Genomic DNA, 20,678 nt, shown 5'->3' with positions numbered 1-20,678 from the left:
GTTTTATAAAATGGTATTCTATCATTTTGAATTAAGAATTTGTTTACCTTGGCTTATAAATACTGCAAATTATCAGCAGCAAAAGATTTTGATATGGTTCTTCTATAATCATATGTAACTAGATTTCCTTTTGTAGCTGATCTGTATTACTCCTTTATTAAAGTCTTTCTTTAAGTTACTTAGCCAAATATTTTAATGACATCTGATTGCTATTTTTGGTAAATTTACTTGGAACATCTTAGAATGTTACTCATAAAATGGAAAGACCTTTGTTGCTCTGTAACCTAAAGCAGTCACCCAGCTCGTGGTATTCATGAAACTAGATTGGTCAGAAAATACCTGTGGAGAATGGCCCACTGTGTATTGTACTCACAGTTCAGAAACACTGGCTCATATCAAGTTAGGCTTATTTGCTATAAAGTTTCTTGCACAGAACCTTTTGCTCAGTGTAGAGCATTTGTCTGTCATGGGCCCAGAGTTCACACCCAATCACAGCAATAATAAGGAAAATAAAACAATAAAATGCATGGGGGAGGGGGCACTCCAGAACATGTTTTTTCACTTCACGGGTAAAATTTCTCCCGTGTGTGTGTGTGTGTGTGTGTGTGTGTGTGTGTGTGTGTGTGTGTGTGTGTGTGTGTGTGTGTGTGTGTGTGTGTGTGTGTGTGTGTGTGTGTGTGTGTGTGTGTGTGTGTGTGTGTGTGTGTTGTGTGTGTGGCTTGGCTCAAGGCTAGCACTCTGCCACTTGAGCCACAGCGCCACTTTGGTTTTCTGGTGGTTACTTGGAGATAAAAGTCTCATAGACTTTCCTGCCCAGGCTGGCTCTGAACTGAAATCCTCAGATCTCAGCCTTCTAAGTAGCTAGGATTACAAATGTGAGCCATCAGCGCCCGGCTCAGAGAGTTTTATTTAAACATAGTTTGGGAAAGACATTACACATATCAGTCTGAAAGTGAAAAATCAAAATATACTTTGATTCCTTTTTCTACTGATAAAGTAGGTGAGGTAGAAATGATAAAGTCTTTTGGATAGTCTGCATAACTTGATCATTCTGAGAGCTGGTTCAGAATTTTAATTCTGAAAAATTATTAAATTGTTAGATTGTACCAATCTCATTATCGGGATTGCTTGCATTTAAAACTGGGGAAAAAATTAGGAAAAAGGATTCTCCTAAAGGTACAATCACATTGTAAAGAGCCATGGTGCAGAGTAATATTCATCATCTTGTTGGACTTCCAGGGTTGAGCTGTTTAGCCTGTGGATTCTTAGTGCCATAGTATGTTGAATTAACCTTCCTGTTACTGTTCTCAGTTACACATTGTATCTGAGTTTGTACATGGGCAAATAGAAGCAAACATTTTGGGTTCTTGGAACAAATATTGTTATGGTGAGACTAACTTGGCTCTCTTTCTCTCTCTCTGTGTGTGTATATATATATGTGTGTGTGTGTATATACATGTACACATATATATACATACATACATACACACATATTTTTTGGGGTGGTGGTGGTCATGGGGCTTGAACTCTGGGCCTGGGCAGTGTCCCTGAGCTGTACAGCTCAAAGCTAACACTCTACCACTTGGACCTCAGTGCCATTTCTGGTTTTCTGGTAGTTAAATGGAGATCAGAGTCTCATGGACTTCTGCCCAGGCTGGCTTTGAACCGAGATCCTCAGGTCTCAGCCTCCTGAGTAGCTAGGATTACAGGTGTGAGCCACCAGTGCCTGGCTGCTATATTCTTAAGTTGTGTTTATTCTTAAGCAAAACTGTGTCTTTTATATTTCAGTGTGTTCATTGTAAGCCAAAACACATAAAACTGCCCTTTTTGGAAGAGAGAAAATAAATATATGCATGTATTTTCAATTATTGATTGGATAAAGTATGAACCTAAAGTCACCTTTCATATATGTTACTTGAGTTAATGAAAACCTTTTTCTACCTACTAGAATCCTTCCACAGTTGCTTATTACTTTGGCAACTTAAAATTACATACTACTGTTCCACCATTAACCACATTCAGATACTGTGACTGGATGTTGTTTTCTCTCGTTTCACTATAATAGAAAAAAAGCTTTTGTATACCTACTGTATTTTAAATTCTAGATATCCTTTCAAATTGACATTTGTATTGTTCGTTACTCTGTCATAAAATATAAAAGTAATATATTTTTAAAAATATTTCTTGTAGGCATGTTCACATATGATGAATCAACAAAGTTATTTTGGTTTAACCCATCCTCTTTTGAGACGGAGGGTCAGTTTACCCTGATTGGCATAGTACTGGGCCTGGCTATTTACAATAACTGTATACTGGACGTACATTTTCCCATGGTTGTCTACAGGAAGCTGATGGGGAAGAAAGGAACTTTCCGAGACTTGGGGGACTCTCACCCTGTAAGTTCATTGTTGTCTTTCTAAATTCAGTCTCTTAGATTTTATTTAAGGGATGAATTACAGTTTCTACAAAATTTATTACAGTTTTTGTTTCGGATTCTTGTTGGTATTTATACGTTGTAAAATAAAAACCATTTTAATCTGGCTTAAGTACTTTGACCCCTGAAAAACTCAAAGGACAAAGTTTTTAGATTGCCCGCAATCATTTGATTCTGTAAAGAAGTGTTTTTAAAACAATTTGCCTTTTAATGGACTGCATGAATCTGCCAGCTGATCTCAGAGCTGCAATATGTCAGTTTCCCACCCTCCACCCTGCCCCATAGCCTAGATAGAGGCACTGTGGAGGATCTCATAGTTACCCATGTGAAAACGTGTTGCTGAGTTGCTGGTGCAGTTTCAGAGCTTCTCTGCTGTGACATTTATGAGAAATCACCACTGATGGTCTTACTTTGTTGTTATCAACTATTAGCAGACAGGAGAGAGATGGTCTATGCTTACTTTCTGAGAAGAATGAGATAAGCATGTGTGTTATGTTTTAGTGTTCTGTGGTAGCTCACTTTTCCATTTTTGATTATTAGGTTCTATATCAGAGCTTAAAGGATTTATTGGAATATGAAGGGAATGTAGAAGATGATATGATGATCACTTTCCAGATATCACAGACAGATCTTTTTGGCAACCCAATGATGTATGATCTAAAGGAGAATGGTGATAAAATTCCAATTACAAATGAAAACAGGAAGGTAATACAGTATTTTTATCATTGTCACTTTAGGAGTTTCAAAGCATGCATATTGTAGTCTTCAAAGAAGTACTTATAGTTCAAACCAAGAACGATGATGACAAGAAATGAAATTCATATAAATGGTACAGCTGCAGTTTGCTAAAATCTTGGATATAAAAATATTATTCAATGTTTTTTTCCCTTGAAAAAATACCTTTTTAAAAAAATTCTTATACCATATTTTAAAAGTAGATCTTATGGTTGTGTTTCCTACAGGAATTTGTCAATCTCTATTCTGACTACATTCTCAATAAATCGGTAGAAAAACAATTTAAGGCTTTTCGCAGAGGTTTTCATATGGTAACCAATGAATCTCCCTTAAAATACTTATTCAGACCAGAAGAAATTGAATTGCTTATATGTGGAAGCCGGGTAAGCAAACGTCTTCCAAAACAATCATGTATTGATTTACTGTTTGTAATACTGTAGTGTAGAAGATGTTAAGACTTATTTTCTTGAATTTGCAGAATCTAGATTTCCAGGCACTAGAAGAAACTACAGAATATGACGGTGGCTATACCAGGGACTCTGTTGTGATTAGGTGAGGTGCTTAATTCTTAAAAGGAAGATTTGATTCACTAAAGAAGTGTGTATGCCTGTGTTTCAGTCCTTTGTCTGTAGGTGCTACTTCCCCAATAACCACTCTCAATTTTCATCTATAAAAATAGAACTAATAGGGGCTGGGGATATGGCCTAGTGGCAAGAGAGCTTGCCTTGTATACGTGAAGCCCTGAGTTCGATTCCCCAGCACCACATGTTGTATAGAAACGGCCAGAAGTGGCGCTGTGGCTCAAGTGGCAGAGTGCTAGCCTTGAGCAAAAAGGAAGCCAGGGACAGTGCTCAGGCCCTGAGTTCAAGGCCTAGAACTGCAAAAAAAAAAAAAAAAAGAACTAATAGATGGTCCGTTTTTAGTCTCCTGTTTCATAAATGAAGTACTTTATGTGAGTCTCATGTTATCTCCTGCATTTGGACTATAAGTTACTTGAGACCCTGTTTATATGTGAAATGGTGCGTTCCTTAATTTAATCCTCAAGGTAACATGACGAGATCTATATGTACTAATATGTCCAGATAATTCCACAGTTAGTATTCCCAGCACCCACTGTCTTCCCTTCAGTCCAGTGCCTTTTGTTACTGTCTGCTTGTCTGTAATCCTGAAAGATGCAAGCTGTCATGTTCTCTTCTGAGGTTGGTAAAAAGGGACCATGATGCCCTTTTGCTGCCCGCTGGTAGGATGAGGTGAGAACGCATTCAGATGAGGCTTCCTGGAAGGTTATTGCTTTACAACTCCTTTAAATGCAATAAGTAGTCTTTCTTTTTTTTATTGTCCTTTTGTGTTATGAAATTTTTCATCTTGGTTCGTAGGCGGTTACTGCTCTTTCTGGTATATGTTTGGTCATTTCTCTCAGCTGTTGTGAATCTACTTACTCTTAGCAACTATTGTATTGCTATTAACTCAGTTCCAAAAGTGATTCGTAAAAGGATTGAGATAACAAACATGGTAATAAAAAAGCCCTACTTGTTGGTTGCAAATAGTATCAAATATTTATAATACTACTGATAGGATGTTTAATAAAGTTATGTTATAAAGTATCATCTTAATGCTTCCTTGAAAATAGAAACATCTTACATTCTTTATGGGGAAATTTTCTTTGAAATTGAAATTGTTAGCTTTTATAGCAACATAATTTTATTTAATTGTGCACTTGAACATTTGTGAATACATGGTTTTAAGGACAAATACTGTGTGAAATGACAGCAGTATAGCAGCTTCTAACTCATCCTTAGATTTGATAAAAAGCCTTTCTGAACTATTCAACTTCTTGATTTCATCAGTATAAATATGATGAATACATTTACCAGCATCTATAGCTAATAGGAAGTCAAAGCCCTTATTAATAGTGGTTGTAATACTAGAATTAAATGACAGTTGGTATTAATTGCATGTGCTCTGAATTCATGAAAAAAATACCCAGAAGGGCGTTTTTGTGCCTGTGTTTTCCAGCTGCTAGAAATAGAAAGGTTTGAATATTTTTGACTAGTCACAATCATCTCTTAAAGTCTTCCCCCAACCTTTCTGGGGTGGAAGGTAGAAATGCATTTTTAAACTCATCTATTTCAGAGGCTTGATTCAGTATTTAGTTTCCAGCCAAGTATTTGACAGATTTTAGTTTGTATTTCCATCTAGACATTTTTTGTTTGGTTGTTTTTGCCAGTCCTGGGGCTTGAACTCAGGGCCTGAGCACTGTCCCTGGCTTCTTTTTACTCAAGGCTAGCACTCTGCCACTTGAGCCACAGCGCCACTTCGAGCTTTTTCTATATATGTGGTGCTGAGGAATCGAACCCAGGGCTTCATGTATACGAGATGAGCACTTTACCACTAGGCCATACTCCCAGCACCTCCATCTAGACATTTTTGACTAACTCTTTTAGTGATTCTTATCATGGATTATGATTGCCTGAATCTTATCAATTCATCGAAGACTACAAGTTATAATATTGTAATTCCTTATTAATATCTGCTCTACCTACTAATGCTTCTTAAGTATTACCTGCAGTAGTCATCAACTTGTTGGTTTCTAAGCATTTTCAGGTACAAAAATATGATCCACATATTGGTAAATGTACCTATCACACAAGATTCTTAACTGAATACTCATCATTATTACTAATTTTCTATTAATGTTCTCTATGTGTTACCAAATTTGGTCTTGGTAGTCATGATGGAGTTGTTATATGAAGTGAAATTTGAATACAGTAAGCAGAGCAGAACTTAAGTGGACAGTATAGAATTTGAGAAAATGATACCTTTATAAAAAATGTCAGTCCAGATAAAATATGTACCTTTCCCACACAGAGTTTTCCTATGTGTCTCTTTACAGTCAGTCTCCATTCCCCACAGGTAAACACTGGTTTGATTGCTGTCCACATTAAATTTGTTCCTGGCTTTCCTATAAGTGAAATCATACAGTTCATCCATGTTATTGCATTACTGTATAGATCATTGCTTTTTGGCAGAGTAGTGTTAACACACACAATGTGGTTATCCATGACCCTGATGGTGAACAACTGGGTGGGTTATTTTTGGGTTTGGCTTGCTATGAATAAAGTTACATGTAGTTATATGTAGTCTTAGTTTAGTGGAACTTTTTTCTCTTGAGCAAACGTGAGCAGCATATAGTTGGGTCATTGTTTTTCATCCATTCTTTTAGTTTCTAATCCTTCAATTAGTACATTAAGTCATTAGCATTTAAGATTGTTACTGATATGTTAGAACTTCATTTTGCAACTTTCTCATTTGTTGTCTCTTTTCTCTTTGTGGCTCCTTGTTTCTTTTTTCCTCCATGGATTACTTACTAAGCAGTTTTAAGGATTTTGTCTTGATTTATGTTGGTTTTTGTGCATTTTGCCTTGTATGGTTTTCTTCATGTGTATAATATGTACATGTGACAGCATTATTCATGGATGTTAACGGTACTTTGTGCAAAATGTCAACTCATCTTTTAATCATTTCCCTTAATCTTCAATAGAACATTGACTGATGTTAAATTCTTCTAATTTTCCTCTATTAAAAGCTATTTATTTTTCCTCTCGCTGAAGCAATGGTTTCACATATGCTATTCTTGGGTTTTGTTCAGCTTAAGCTATTGTTTGTATCTTTTACCAAACATGGAGAGTTTTCAGCCATTCTTTCTCCATATATTCTTTCAGCCCCATTCTCTTTTTCTTTTCTTTTTGGGCCTGTGATGATGAGAATTGGTGTGTCATTTGTTATTGTTCTGCATGTACCTAACACTTGGTTCACTTTTTCAGTCTATTGTTTATCTGGTTCATATTTCTGTCTTCTGTCATCTTCATTCTATATGTTTATAATTTCCATTTGGCTCTTTTCTGTTGTGACTTCCATTATTATTATTATTATTGCTGAGAGTGCCTATTGTTTCTGAAACAGTGGAACTTGTAGTAGCTTGTCAGATCACTTTTATGATGACAGCATTAAAAGCTTTGTCAGATAATTCCAAGATCTTATTCATCTGTGTTGGCGGAAGATAATTTTCTTCTTGTGATTTTCCCCCCTTTTTCTTAGTATGACAGGTAATGTTTGGATTGTGTCCCGAACATTTTACCTGTTACATGGAGAGACTTGGGGCCCTGTTTAGCTTTTTGTGTTTTTTGCTTAGCAGGCATTGACACTGAGTCGTTGGAATATGCAGAGGCCTGACAGTGCCGTATGGACTGAGGTTCCAGTGACAGCTTATGTAAAGAGCAATCCATCTTCCCACTCTTCTTTCATATGAATGTCGTCTTCTTTCCTTTTTCGGTACTGCGTTTCATTCTCACCCCCTTTTTTGCTTTAGTTATATTTTCAGGAAGGGCCTTGTGCTTTTCGCAGAGCCAGCTTCAGATCATGATCCTTACTTTTTGCCTCCCACTCAGCAGGGATTATAGGTGAACATGCCTCTGCGGGGCTCCAGACAGTGTCTCAGTTAGGTTCTTTGTCTTTATTTTTGTTTCTTTGCTTTCCTCGGCTGACCTGGAACTTCAGTCTTTCTGACTCCCTGGATAACTGGGTTTCAAGTGTGTGCCACCCAACCAGGCCAAGCCATCTGTGCTGATTGAGTTTTACTTTTTAACTTTTCTTTCCTTGTTAGGTTTCTAGGCTCTTTGTCTTTAGTAGAAATTTTGATTGTATTATTTATCCTTTGGTCACCTTATGTGTGAGCATATTTTTCTTTATCTCTGAATTTTTATCTACTTTGATATGTATTGTTCTTTGATATCTGCCATTTCGCTTTCATTTTGGAATGTGGCATTTCATGTTTTTTTATTGTTAAGTTATTTACTTTTTCTGTTAGAAAACTGCTTCACTTGCAAAATATTTTTCATAAGACGTTTATTTCAATTTTAAAACTTTTCTTTCTCATTTTCTTGCTATTACTAGCTCTCATAGACAAGCAGGGAAGAGTCTGGGTATCTTTAATGGCCTACTGTTGCTGAGGTAAAAGAATTCTTTAGGCATATGGCTCTTACTTAGGTGACACAGTGCTTTTGATTCTTTCTGGTTTGGTTAAAGCCTTTTTTCTAGCCACTTCCATCCACTGGTGTCCAGAAACTACGTTCAAGGGACATCTTGGCCAGTTCTGGTCCCATTCTGATCCCTGACTGCGAAGTCTGGGGTGGTCTTAGTATTCTTTCTCTTTAGATCTGGGCAAATTGTTTAGATATGAGTAGGGTAGACATGATTCACATTGCTGCCATGGAAGTTTCTGTAACTTTCTAAAGCAATTGATTTCATTATATACACTGGGAATTTTAAAATTTATTGTTTTTAAAAGCCAAATAAATAGCTTTTTAATAATACATCCAGCCCAGATCATTGTGATGATCCTTCATTTGCCAATGCCTTCAGGGTTTTCTCCTTCCCAGTGGTGCCTGTGTCTCTCTCTGTACAGTGTGGGGATGCTGTGTTAGCATCCACTGTAGCTAAGGGACGGCTCAGCCCTACAGAAACTTAACATTTTCTCTTGCCAGTCCTCCTAAAGAAATGGCAGTAATGAGTCCCTGGCAAATTCCATGACCAGGTTTCTGACAGTCTCAATATCCTTATATAGTCTCCTAGATGAATAGATTTTCAGGAACTGAGGGGTAGGGAGGCAGTTATAGTGACAGAAAAGTACCAAAAGATTAGTGAAAGCCAGGGAAGCTCATAAAGGTGACACATGACATCACAGTTGTGGTGTCACAGAAACTAAAATGCTAGTGTCTTGGTCATAAAAGTAGTAATCACAGCATAAAACACCAGAATTCCAATGACTGATTTGTGAAATGTGACATTCTCTGTTAGGATCCTGGAAAGAACTTGTCAGATAAATACTACAGTGCATTTGTAACTAGCTGAAAGTACTCCTGATCTCTAACAAATCTTACATTTTTAGCTGTGGATTAATGTATACGTTCTTTGAATAGGTAGCTAATTATTTAAACAAGCATGCCTAGCATGATCTTTATAAATTTGCTGCTTAGAACAGAATAACATCAGTGTTTATTACATAGCTTTTAGAAAGTCAGCGATTTCTCTTAAAATAACCTTATAGGACTATAAATGCAAAAATCATTCTCTCCTACCATATAGAGTATATACTATTTTTATGTAAGTTTTCATTCCTATAAAAATCATATGCTTTTTCTTATTGCCACAAAGTATTGTTTGGCTTTTTTTTTTTGCCAGTCCTGGGACTTGAACTCAGGGCCTGAGCACTGTCCCTGGCTTCTTTTTGCTTAAGGCTAACACTCTACCACTTGAGCAGCACTCTACCACTAGGCCATATTCTCAGCACTTTGGCTTGGTTTTATCTTAGAATTTTCTCATTACTAATCTGTATCACCTTCCACTAATCAAGTTAGGTAGAGAATGAGTAGATAAGGAGGAAAATTATGGGAGGAAGGCAACATCTACAGTTAATTTTAACGATATTGTTAGTATTTTTCAATTCATAGAAATGTGTTTTATTGTTATTGACTACCTATTGTGATTATACTATGAGTTATATTGTCATTTCTTACTGGTGGGTCTTAATGTATGTTGGTTTTCTTAAGATAAATTTGCCTTAGTAAAATTACTGAATCACTAGTTAAAACTCTTTAGTCTTAAAAATTAACTTGAAAGTTGTCTTCTAATATTTATACTGTAAGCTTATATTAGTGCTAGTACTAGTGAATGCCAAATTAAAATCATAATTGTATCTTTTCCCTCTAGGGAGTTCTGGGAAATCGTTCATTCGTTTTCAGATGAACAGAAAAGGCTCTTCTTGCAGTTTACAACGGGCACAGACAGAGCGCCTGTGGGAGGACTCGGGAAATTAAAGATGATTATAGCCAAAAACGGCCCCGACACAGAAAGGTAATTAGTGAGTAAACCTGGCTCCCCACCCTACTTGCCTGTGAGCTTTCTTTGTAGATCCGGGGCACCTTCTGGTTTTCTTTTGAAATCCAATTCACACCAAGCATTAGTTCAGAGAATATTTGGCTATTATTGTTTGAGCAACCCTTTAAGAAGTGACAAATGACATTTTTTGTGCTGATTTTCAAATTAGTATGATTCTTTTTTTTTTTTTAACAGTTTTGTTAATTGAAAAGCCTACTTACATGGAAATGTATTTAGAATGGTTTAAATTGAGGTTTAGCAGATTGTCAGTTCAGCATGAGATTATTCAGTAACCCTCTGTTAACATAATTTTGACGTTTAATTTTACTATCTCATTGTGTACCTTTGTATGTGGGAGACTTAATATATTGCACCACCAGCAATTGCATATTTAGTGCTTTAAAAGTATAAACACATTTCCATTAGGGTTTAATTTTCATTATTTAGCTCGTCCTAGCATTCATGTAAGTTTATATTTGTGAAATCATTTTCCTAGTCATATTACCAGAAATATCTCTAATAAACATTAAAGAATATAGACTTGGAAATCTAAAATCAGGTTTCAGTATTTTCTCCAAATTACAGTTAGTTCTCAGTGATTTCAATTGTAAAGAATCTATATGTCTGTTGGGAGAAGACTTAGTTATATAAACCACAAGGATTAAAATGATACCTGCTGTGGGTGATAGCTCAGCAGAGGGAATATGCCGCCCTCCTCCTCCTCCTCTTCCTCCTCCCCCCCCCCCTCCTCCTCATATCTTAGTATTAGTAGTTATCGAGTAAAGGCGGTGATTCTAGTTTATCTTTGTGACTTGTTTTATGTAGATAGAGTTCTTCATTGCAAACATCCTAACCATATCCATCTAAAAGTAGGAGCACTTAATATCGAGCATATTTCCCATGACTTATTATTTTTCTGTTTTTTTTCCCCCCCTTTTCTCTATTTAGGTTACCTACATCTCATACTTGCTTTAATGTCCTTTTACTTCCGGAATATTCAAGCAAAGAAAAACTTAAAGAGAGATTGTTGAAGGCCATCACTTATGCCAAAGGATTTGGCATGCTGTAAAACAAAAATCAAAAAACAAAAAGGAAGAAAAAAAAGAGAAAAAGTTTAAAAATGTAATAAATATCACGAGGGATAACGTTGGTGTTGATAGTGTCACAGTGTGAAAGGCTGTAAGATAGCGAACCGCAGTAGTCATCCGTGTCTGTGCCTCCCTTCTTCATTTGGGACATGTGGGCTGAACAGCAGGTTTCAGCTGCATAGATGAACAAATCCTTTATTATTATTATAATTATTTTTTGTGTGAAAGTGTTACATATTCTTTCACTTGTATGTACAGAGGTTTTTCTGAATATTTATTTTAAGGGTTAAATCACTTTTGCTTGTGTTTATTACTGCTTGAGGTTGAGCCTTTTTGAGTATTTAAATATATATACCAACAAAACTACTCTCCCAAGAAAAACATTGCCATCATTTCGTAGACCATGGAACCTGCAAGTATGTGGTTTTTTGGTGTTTTTTTGTTTTTTTGTTTTTTTTTTTGGTCCCTGTATCTAACTCAAATCAGGAACTGTTTTTTTCCCCCTAATGATTTTTGCTTTTGAAACTTGAAGTCTTGGAAACAGTGTGATGCAAGTACTGCTGTTCTAGCCCCCCTAAAGAGTTTCCTGTGCAAAATCTTGGAAATCAATAAAGATGGAAGGGAGAACTTGGAATGTTTGAACTGCAACCCTCAGAACTTTAGTAACAGCACAACAAATTAAAAAACAACTCATGCCACAGTACATCATCTTCATGTGTCTTGCAATGAACTGTTTCAGTAGCCAACCCTTTTTCTTAGACTATGGAAGGACAGGGATTTTTTTTTTTCTTTTTGTTGTTGTTCTTGTTTTAAGTTTACTGGGGAAAGTGCATTTGGCCAAATGATATGGTAGTCAAACCTGTTGCAACAAAGTTAGGACGTTCGTTGTTTGTTCTAAACAAAAAGCATGTGAAAGCGCACTTAAACTTTATTAATTACTCATTACCTAGGTTTTACACAGACAATCCAGCGTTTCCCCTTCATGTTGCCGTCACCTTGTTCAATCGGCCGTTTCATTAAGGCACGAGATCAGTGTTGCAGTGTAACAGAAAGGATGGCTACTGTGCCTTGTGTTACTTAGTCATACGAGTAAGTAGGCCTGGAAATGAATGGAATTTTTACTCCTAAGAATTAAATTGTATATCCCCAAAGATTAAATTCTGCTTTCAAAAGTACTGTTAAAAAGATTACTTTCAATGTACTACAGAAAATAATAGGTTTAAATGACTGGATATTTAAGGCAGTAATTTCCCTGTTCCTAGTCTTCTGTGTCTGTGATGTTCATTTCCTTTTTTTTTTCCTTTTGCATTATAAAATAAAAGGATTATGTATTTTTAACTAAGGAGAGACATTGATATATCATTTTACTGCAGGCTACAGCTCATGTGCTGAGCTTGTGCCTTGATGATTATTTAAACAGATTACTGCAGATCAGCCTGATAATTTGTCTGAAATTGGCATGAAAAATAATAGCTTTCAAATCATTGGAGGGGGAAAAAGGATGTCTTTCAGGATTATTTTAATTCTTTTGGTAATTGAAATACAACTGTTAATATGTACTGTGATGCTAATAAAATAGTGGCATTTATTTTTCACTATAATTGAATGGAAAAAGAAAATATTGTGATGTGATAAGGTAACATGGGGATTTTCTGGGCCAACCTTTAGAATACTTATGGTATATACACTACAATTCAAGGAACCCTCAGTCATTTTAAAGAGCCTCTCATCCACTGTGCTTCTTAGTATTATGGACATGAGAAGTTAAGATGTGCTGGGGATGAATTCTATTTAATCAGTTCGCAAATTCTCAGTTTCTATTATCAATATAGTATTGAAGTCCTATAATTTTGGTAGCATATCTGTATGAGTTTCAAAAATTACAATTGAGTAGAGGTTATCAGTTATTTAAGTCACATCAATAAGATTTAGCAAGGTGTCCAAAATAAATCCACCCTTAATTCATCTTTTTTTATTTTGGGAGAAAAAAAAAGTCACTTCTCTCACCTCCTTAAGTAATCAGTTACTGCATCATATTATTCATTATGATAGTCTTTTATTATTTACTAGAATGCCAGTGAACAGAATCTTAAGACCAAAACAAATTTCGACTGTGACAGCTACTCTCTCTGTCCCCAAATGTTAGGTTATAAAAGCACTTCTGGGGGAGACTATTCTCTTACCTGCTTTGGTTTACTTTAAATTGGTCCATTACCTCCAGGGCAGAGGGAGAATTGAGCTATAAACTAGTTTCCTAATTAAAATGTTATTTTCCTACATGTAATTTCTTACCTTTCGGTATTATAGAACAGTCATATGTAAAACATAAAAATACAGCCTGCCACACACTTTGGAATCTGGCAGCTCTAGCAGATGAATTGGCTCTCCAGACTCTGTTTATTGCGTTTCTGGACTGTGATTGTGAAAGTCCAATTAGGATTTCTTTAGCTTTATTTTCAGACACATTTCTGTGTAGGTACACCGAAATAAAGAAACCTGAGAATGAGGCTTCAAATAGAGCACTTAACTGTATCATTCATTCATTCATTCATTCATTCATTCTGAGTTTATTTAGCCAGGTGTTTTACTGGAAAGGACAAGTGGTTGTAATGGGCCAGCACTTCCATTTCAGTAGGAGCCCGTTAGGCTGAGGTTTTCCCCGTTGAGGGGTTTCTCAAGAATTCAAATAAGCTGTCAGAGGAAGTGTCTTCCTAAATTACTGTAATCTGGGCCCCCTTAGCTGCTTACCTCAACAATATTTTGTTTTCTGTCCAGCCTTCTCTTTATCTAGCACTACCTATATTCGTCCTATCTTTCCCCAGACCACCAAAGAACCAAAAAAGCTTCCAGTTGCTGCCTCTTTGACTTTGCTTGCCTTTACCAAGTGTAGATTTCCTGGCATTTTCTGGCCTTCCCTGTTCATGTGTTGGCAATTGTTAACAATCATGGCAAGAAGGTTTTGGCCAGATGTAGGCTAGATTTCACTGGACTGTTTCACTTAAAATTCATTTCTGAAGCATATTCATCACTTCCTAGTTGCCAAAATCTGAGTTCTTAACTTTGAACCTTGCCATCACTCTAAACTTGGGCTGCTCTTTTCCGTCTGCTCCTTTTCTGTCCAGATGTTGGATTTCCTTCAGCTTCTACTCAGAAGACCTGAAGCTGACCACTTCTTTGGTCTGCCTCAGTCACTCTCATTCTTCTCCAATTTTGCATCTCCTTCCTCCGTTTTCATGGGAAATGCCCCCAGCATGCAGAAGCACACTTAGTGAAGCTAGCCTGATTTTTCACTAAACATGGCCTTTTCTACTCCTTATTTAAAAATATTTGGATATTTAGTGATTAAGGATTTGCCTCCTTGAGGAGGTTTCTTGGAGTCACTGGCTCTGTTATTTCAGCATGTGGCTCATTAATAGAGAGACAGAGGCCTGCGGGTCCCTGAAAGCCAGCTTCTGTGTAGCTGTCCAGTCTGCTCTTGTGCGCAGTGGCCAGGCACCTCCATCCTCTCCCGGAGCAGGGAATGCTGCTGTTGCCAAGTGTTCAAGGAGGCTGAGCTCGGCTATACCACATGCAGCACTGTGATGAGTCCCACCCGACACACCGCAGGAGAGTCACATCAGCCTTGCTCTTGCACTTGCCATTTAGGTTCTAAAGGGAACTAACTCCCTGCGCACATGAGGCCCCTTGTCCAGGTGACTTCTCATCTTCACAGGGTAGTTCACTGTGATAGGACAGACGGGTCACGTACCTTGCCTGAAGTTAACACAGCCAGATGAAGTAAGGGCTGTACCTACTACACCTATGTAAAACGAGCCATTTTCCCCATTGCCAAAAACATTCATATCAAGAGCTTTAGGTTTCAGCTCAGTAGGATGCAGAGTATTTATCCTAATTATCCTCCAGTCCCCAAAGAATCCATAGAAAGTGGGCTGGGATGTGCCTGGGGAACCAGCAGCACACAGTGGGTGAGAGTGCAGCCTTGAGAGTCAGGCGGCTCACGTTGCCATTCCTGGCCGGGCTACATCCTCCCTTGGCTTGCATTATACCCAATCCTACCTTATCACCAGTTGTCAGGATTCAGTGCAATTGAGATCCAGACACTAGGCAACATCTTGCAAGACATCCTGAGAGAGAGAGGGGGGTTCTCCCAAAATTTGCCAGTCAAATAAGAGAACAGGAAATATTGAGAGATTGGAAGTGTTTGATAAAGATTTTGCAAGAGTTGACCTCTCATCCACCTCAAAATAGAAGAGGAGTGCTTTCCCTCATCTTTAAGATATAATTCACATACATAAAACCACCCTCTTGAAAGTGTAAAATTTGTGGTTCTTAGTATGTTCACAGAATTGTGCAGTTGTCATCATTATATAGTTCCAGAGCATTTTCATTACTGTAAAAAAGAAAAACAAAAACAAAAAACTGTACCCATTAGCAGTGACTGCCTGTTCTTACCTCCCAGCCCCTGACAACCACTAATGTACTTTCTGACCATGGATTTGCTTATTTTGGATATTTCCTATCAATGGAATCATCATATGTGGCCTTTTGTATCTCCCTCCCCTCTAGAGTAATGTTTTCAAAGTGCATCTGTGTTGTAGCATGTATTGGTACTTTGTTTCTTTTGTGGCTGAATACTGTCATTGTATTGATATCCTGTATTTTTTGTTTATCCATTCAGTTGGTGGATACTTGTGTTGTTTCTGCTTCTTGGCTATTATGAATACTACAATCATGAACATTTGTGTACAAGTTTTTATGTGGACCTAAGTTTTCATTTCTCCTGGTTGTATCTTTTAAGTGTCTTGTGGTTTTAGTTCTTATATTTAGGGGTCTTTGGTCCATTTTTGCATGTGGTGCATTGTAGCAGTCCAGCTCCATTTGTTGGTATGTGGATATCCAGTAGAACAAACGCCGATTGTTGAACAGACTGTTCTCTCCTCATGGAATGGTCTTGGCACCCTTGTCAAAAAACAAGTGACCATAAATATAAGACTTTTAATTTTGGACTCTCAATCCCCCCCATTGTTCTATATGTGTGCCCTTATGCCAGTACCACATTGTGTAGATTACTGTAACTTTTGTGGTAAGTTTTGAATTTGAGATTTGTGAGTCCTTCAACTTTGTTCTATTTCAAGATCATTTTGGATTTATTCTGAGTTCCTTGTATTCTACATGAATTTTGAGATCAATTTGTTAATTTCTGCAAAAACAAGCACCTGGGATTTTGATAGTGATTGTGTTAAATCTGTAGATCACATTGAAGAATGTTGCTATTTTAACAGTATTAAATTTTCCAGTTCATGAACATGGAGTCTCTTTCCATTTGTTGAGGTCTGTAGTTTCTTTCAATGATGTTTAATTGATTTCTGTGTATAAGTCTTGACCTGTTTGGCTACTTTTTTTTGCAGGTATTTTATTTTTGATGTTATTACAAACATTTATTTTCTAGTTTTCATTTTTTGGGTTATCTATTTGTAGTGTTTAGAAATACAATTGATTTTTGTATATTGACCTTGTATACTGTAGCTATTCTGAACTCATTTATTCTAATTTTTTAAAAAAAATTTTCTACATACAAGATCATGTGTCTGTGACTAGATACTTTTACTTCCTTTCAAATTGATTCTTTTTATTTTATGTTCTTGCCTAAGTGCCCTGGCTAGCACCTTCAGTACAATATTGAATAGAAATGGCAAGAGTGGACATCTTTTTCTTGTTCCTGATTTTAGGGGGAAAGCATTCAGTCTTTCACCACAAAGTATGATGTTAGCTGTGGGTTTTTTCATAGATGCGTCCAGTTGAGGAAATTCCCATCTATTCCTACTTTGTTGAGTGTTTTTATCCAAAAAGGGGGGGGGGGTGTATTGGATTTTGTCAAATGCTTCTGTATCTATAAAGGTTGTCATGTAGTTTTGTCCTTTATTCTATTGATATGTTGTATTACATTGATGGATTTTTGTATATCAAACCAACCTTGCATTCCTGGAATAATCCCACTTGTCTATGCTACATAAACCATTTTCTATGCTGCTGGACTTGGTTTGCTAGTATTTTGTTTAGAATATTTGCATCTATATTCATAAAGGATATTGGTCTGTAGCTTTCTTTTCCTGTTATCTTTTTGTCTGGTTTTGGTATCAGGGTAATACTGATCTCATAGAGTAAATTGGGAGCTTTCCCTGGTTTTAATTCCACCGAGGTATGTTTCAAATGGAGTACTTCAAGACCTTGGCCTGTGATCTTTAGATGTTGGGGAACACAGACATGCATTTGGCTCTGGCAAGGGTCCCCAGGTAAGACATGCCCAGAGTGGCCTGTGGCCACTGAATAGTGGACACGTCCACCAAGGATGCTTCTCGCGGGCCCACGAGTGAGCCTTTGGAAATCACGTTACTCAAGCCAGGCCCAGCAGCCAAGTACCACCTAACCTCAGGGAAGGGGAGGGAGGTGGGAATACCAGCCAAGCCGGGAGTCCCCATTGGGATTTCCAGGAGGGTGTCCATCAGAAAACACTAGCCCTCGCCCCACCATGGCTCGATGTCATAACCACAACTTTATCATGCAAGTTTTCTCCTCAAATTCCCTCCACTGCAAAAAGTCAGAAATGTGTATGGAGTGGGAAAGATGGAACAGGGAGGGGAAAAACAAGTTGCCACATCCCTACCTTAGGCTTTTTGCCCATAGACACAGGCAAGAGGTAGAGTTGTGCTTTCAACCGAGATAGTTTGGTGTTTTACCACCGGCTTTTTACTATTTCTGAAATGCTTTATTCCTAGAAAGTTACTAGAAAAGCCACGTGGCTTGATGTTTCACTCCCAGAAAAGTCTAGAGATAAGGATACAGAAAGAAAAAGCAAAACTGCTTACTGCTTTTGTCACCACCACACAATATTAAAATGTAAATCAGCTCTATTTACTGCAAGGAAAGATTTTTGGGGGATTTCAACCCCTGCCCCTCATCCTATGAAACTTTTTTTTTTTTTTTGCCATCCCTGGAGCTTGCCTCAAGGCCTGAGCACTGTCCCTGTCTTCTTTTTTGCTCAAGGCTAGCACTCTGTCACTTGAGCCACAGCGCCACTTCTGGCCATTTTCTGTATATGTGGTGCTGGGGAATGGAACCGAGGGCTTCATGTATAAAGGCAAGCTCTCTTGCCACTAGGCCATATTCCCAGTCCCCCTATGAAACTTGAGTGCCATAAAAACCCTGGTTAACGTTTTCTGGCACTATTGAACATTTACCATTTTGCAGGCTGCTGGAGGCTTCAGGTACTCGAGCTGCCTATTGAATCAAGGTAAATCAGGGAGACTAATCAGGAGACCACATTCAAAGCTCAAAAGTGGGTGAAAGGAATATATAAAAGCACACTTTGACAGTTGAAGTCCAAAAACATAGACAAAACTTATACAGAGTTACAGATATGCCCTGGGCAGATGACAGACGGGGGTAACAAGCACCCCTAGGCACAGCGCTTGCAGGCCTTGTGATAGGACTGGAGGGAAGGCAGGTGGTGGGGGAGGGAAGGGGAAGGTGGCTTCTAGGCTATGCCAAGGACTCGGGACTTCACTTTGCAGAAGAGGCAAAGAAATCCATTTCACACTTAGCCATTATATGAACCAGGAGAGTATCATGTCCCCATGGTCACCGCATTTCAGAAGTTACTGCCTTGGTTTTGGAGGGGTGGGTTGCCTGAGAGTAGAATGGGGAAGGTAGTGTACAGGAGAGCGAAGACAAAGGCAGCGCTCACAAACTGGGTTCAAGCAACCAATGAATAAAGATGGTCTTCGTTCTGACTGGATTAGGTGGGAGGTAGAGGTGAGTAGTGTTTGGTCACGTTCTAGTCAGTGCCTCAGATACCTGATGGTACCGCTCTTCAGCCAAGAATGCAGATCTAGAATCCTATAAAGATGATGAAAACGGCCCTATGAAGCCTACCACCATTTCTCTGAAGCATTATCACCAAGGGCAAGCCGGAAGGGAGGGTAGAGCAAGGGACAGTGATGGAAATGCTACCACTTGGGAGTTACACAAGGAGCTTGTGGTTAAAACCAAACCAGATCAAGCTCTGTGCGGGGAGGGAATTTGTGTTGCTCATGGCTGTGCCTCCAGTCCCGTTTAGCAGATCGATGCCTCGTGCCACATATAATGACCAAACCATCAGAATCTCCTCTTCCCATTTCTCTGTTGGCTGACTGCCACTAATCTCAAAGGCAGATGCACGTGCATATGCATGCGCGTGTGTGCACGCACACACACGGAGACAAACGAGCCAAGGGAAAAAGCATTTCAGAGCTTTCAAAATACTAACTCCGGGCTGGGAATATGGCCTAGTGACAAAGTGCTCACCTCATATACATGAAGACCTGGGCTCGATTCCTCAGCACCACATAGATAGAAAAAAGCTGGGGGGGGGGGCTGGGGGTGCTGGGGATATGGCCTAGTGGCAAGAGTGCTTGCCTCGTATACATGAGGCCCTGGGTTCAATTCCTCAGCACCACATATATACAGAAAACAGCCAGAAGTGGTGCTGTGGCTCAAGTGGCAGAGTGCTAGCCTTGAGCAAAAATCAGCCAGGGACAGTGCTCAGGCCCTGAGTCCAAGCCCCAGGACTGGCAAAAAAATAAAAATATTAACTCCCAAAGTGGTTGACCTGTGTTGTTGCCAAACCTGCCTTGCTGCCTTTGACCCATTCAAAATCTGGATGAGCTTGTTTCGGTGTTGGTGGTGCTGGGGATTGAACCCAGGGGCTCGGTATGGTAGCCAGACAACCTAACCCTTGTCCTGACCCATGCCCTGATGGTTTGGATGTTTTGTTTGGGATTTGGGGGATTGAATTCACTACAAACACTGCTTGCTAGACAGATGCACTGCCACCTCAACGACAACTCTAGCACTTCTTTTTTACATTTAGTTATTTTCCAGGTCTTGTGAGTCCCTCTCCCCCAGGCCCCCCCTCCCCCGCTGGCCTCACACTACAAGTCTTCCCAGTCTGCCATTCAAGGAACTTGTTTGCGTTTTTGCTTTAGGTAGGGTTTCTTGCCTTTGCCCAGGACAACTGTGGACTGTGATCCTCTTTACTTCTGCCTCCCAGCGGAGTGTAAGTGCGAAGGCACATGCCTTATTTGTTGAGATGGGGGTCTCACTATTTTTTTCCCCTTGGCTGGCCTTGTACTATGATCTCCTGTCTCCACTGGGATAGCTGAGATTACAGGCAAAGCTACCACGCCTGCCCCTCTGGTCTGTTTCTTCAGACCAGAATGAAGAATGAGCCCTTGCGCTCCAGAGACATTTAAGGCAGGAAGGAAGAGGACCTCCACAGGCTCAGGATGAGGTTGAGCACGACTCCAGTTCACTGTCAGCCAATGGTGGGCTTGGGGCCTTGTCAGATGGAAGCTGTGCTATTACCTGCTTTCAATGTTTGCTTCTGTGTGCCTGCTTCCAGCACCCACATCTAGTAGCAGTGCTGTTCACCATCAACGTGGTAGTAC

General features: G+C 38.7%; 1 protein-coding gene across 13 annotated transcripts in view; it reads left to right on the top strand.

The window, feature by feature from the left end:
- The window catches only part of Ube3a (ubiquitin protein ligase E3A), a 139,756-nt gene that overhangs the window by 59,709 nt on the left and 59,369 nt on the right, over positions 1-20,678 (top strand). For 11 of the 13 annotated variants that reach the window (XM_048329476.1, XM_048329465.1, XM_048329469.1 and 8 more), the window contains 5 exons: positions 2,191-2,396; positions 2,975-3,139; positions 3,397-3,552; positions 3,648-3,721; positions 9,938-10,081. In XM_048329476.1, the coding sequence (XP_048185433.1) occupies positions 2,191-2,396; positions 2,975-3,139; positions 3,397-3,552; positions 3,648-3,721; positions 9,938-10,081 (745 nt within the window). Of the gene's footprint in view, positions 1-2,190; positions 2,397-2,974; positions 3,140-3,396; positions 3,553-3,647; positions 3,722-9,937; positions 10,082-11,053; positions 17,229-20,678 lie in introns of those variants that run through there. The other 2 variants (XM_048329477.1, XM_048329478.1) reach the window with 1 other exon arrangement.

This window comes from Perognathus longimembris, chromosome 20 (assembly GCF_023159225.1).
Source record: "Perognathus longimembris pacificus isolate PPM17 chromosome 20, ASM2315922v1, whole genome shotgun sequence".
Classification (NCBI taxonomy): Eukaryota; Metazoa; Chordata; class Mammalia; order Rodentia; family Heteromyidae; genus Perognathus; species Perognathus longimembris.
Note: the sequence above shows the minus strand (reverse complement) of the source record. Positions and strands in the feature narration are given on the sequence as shown.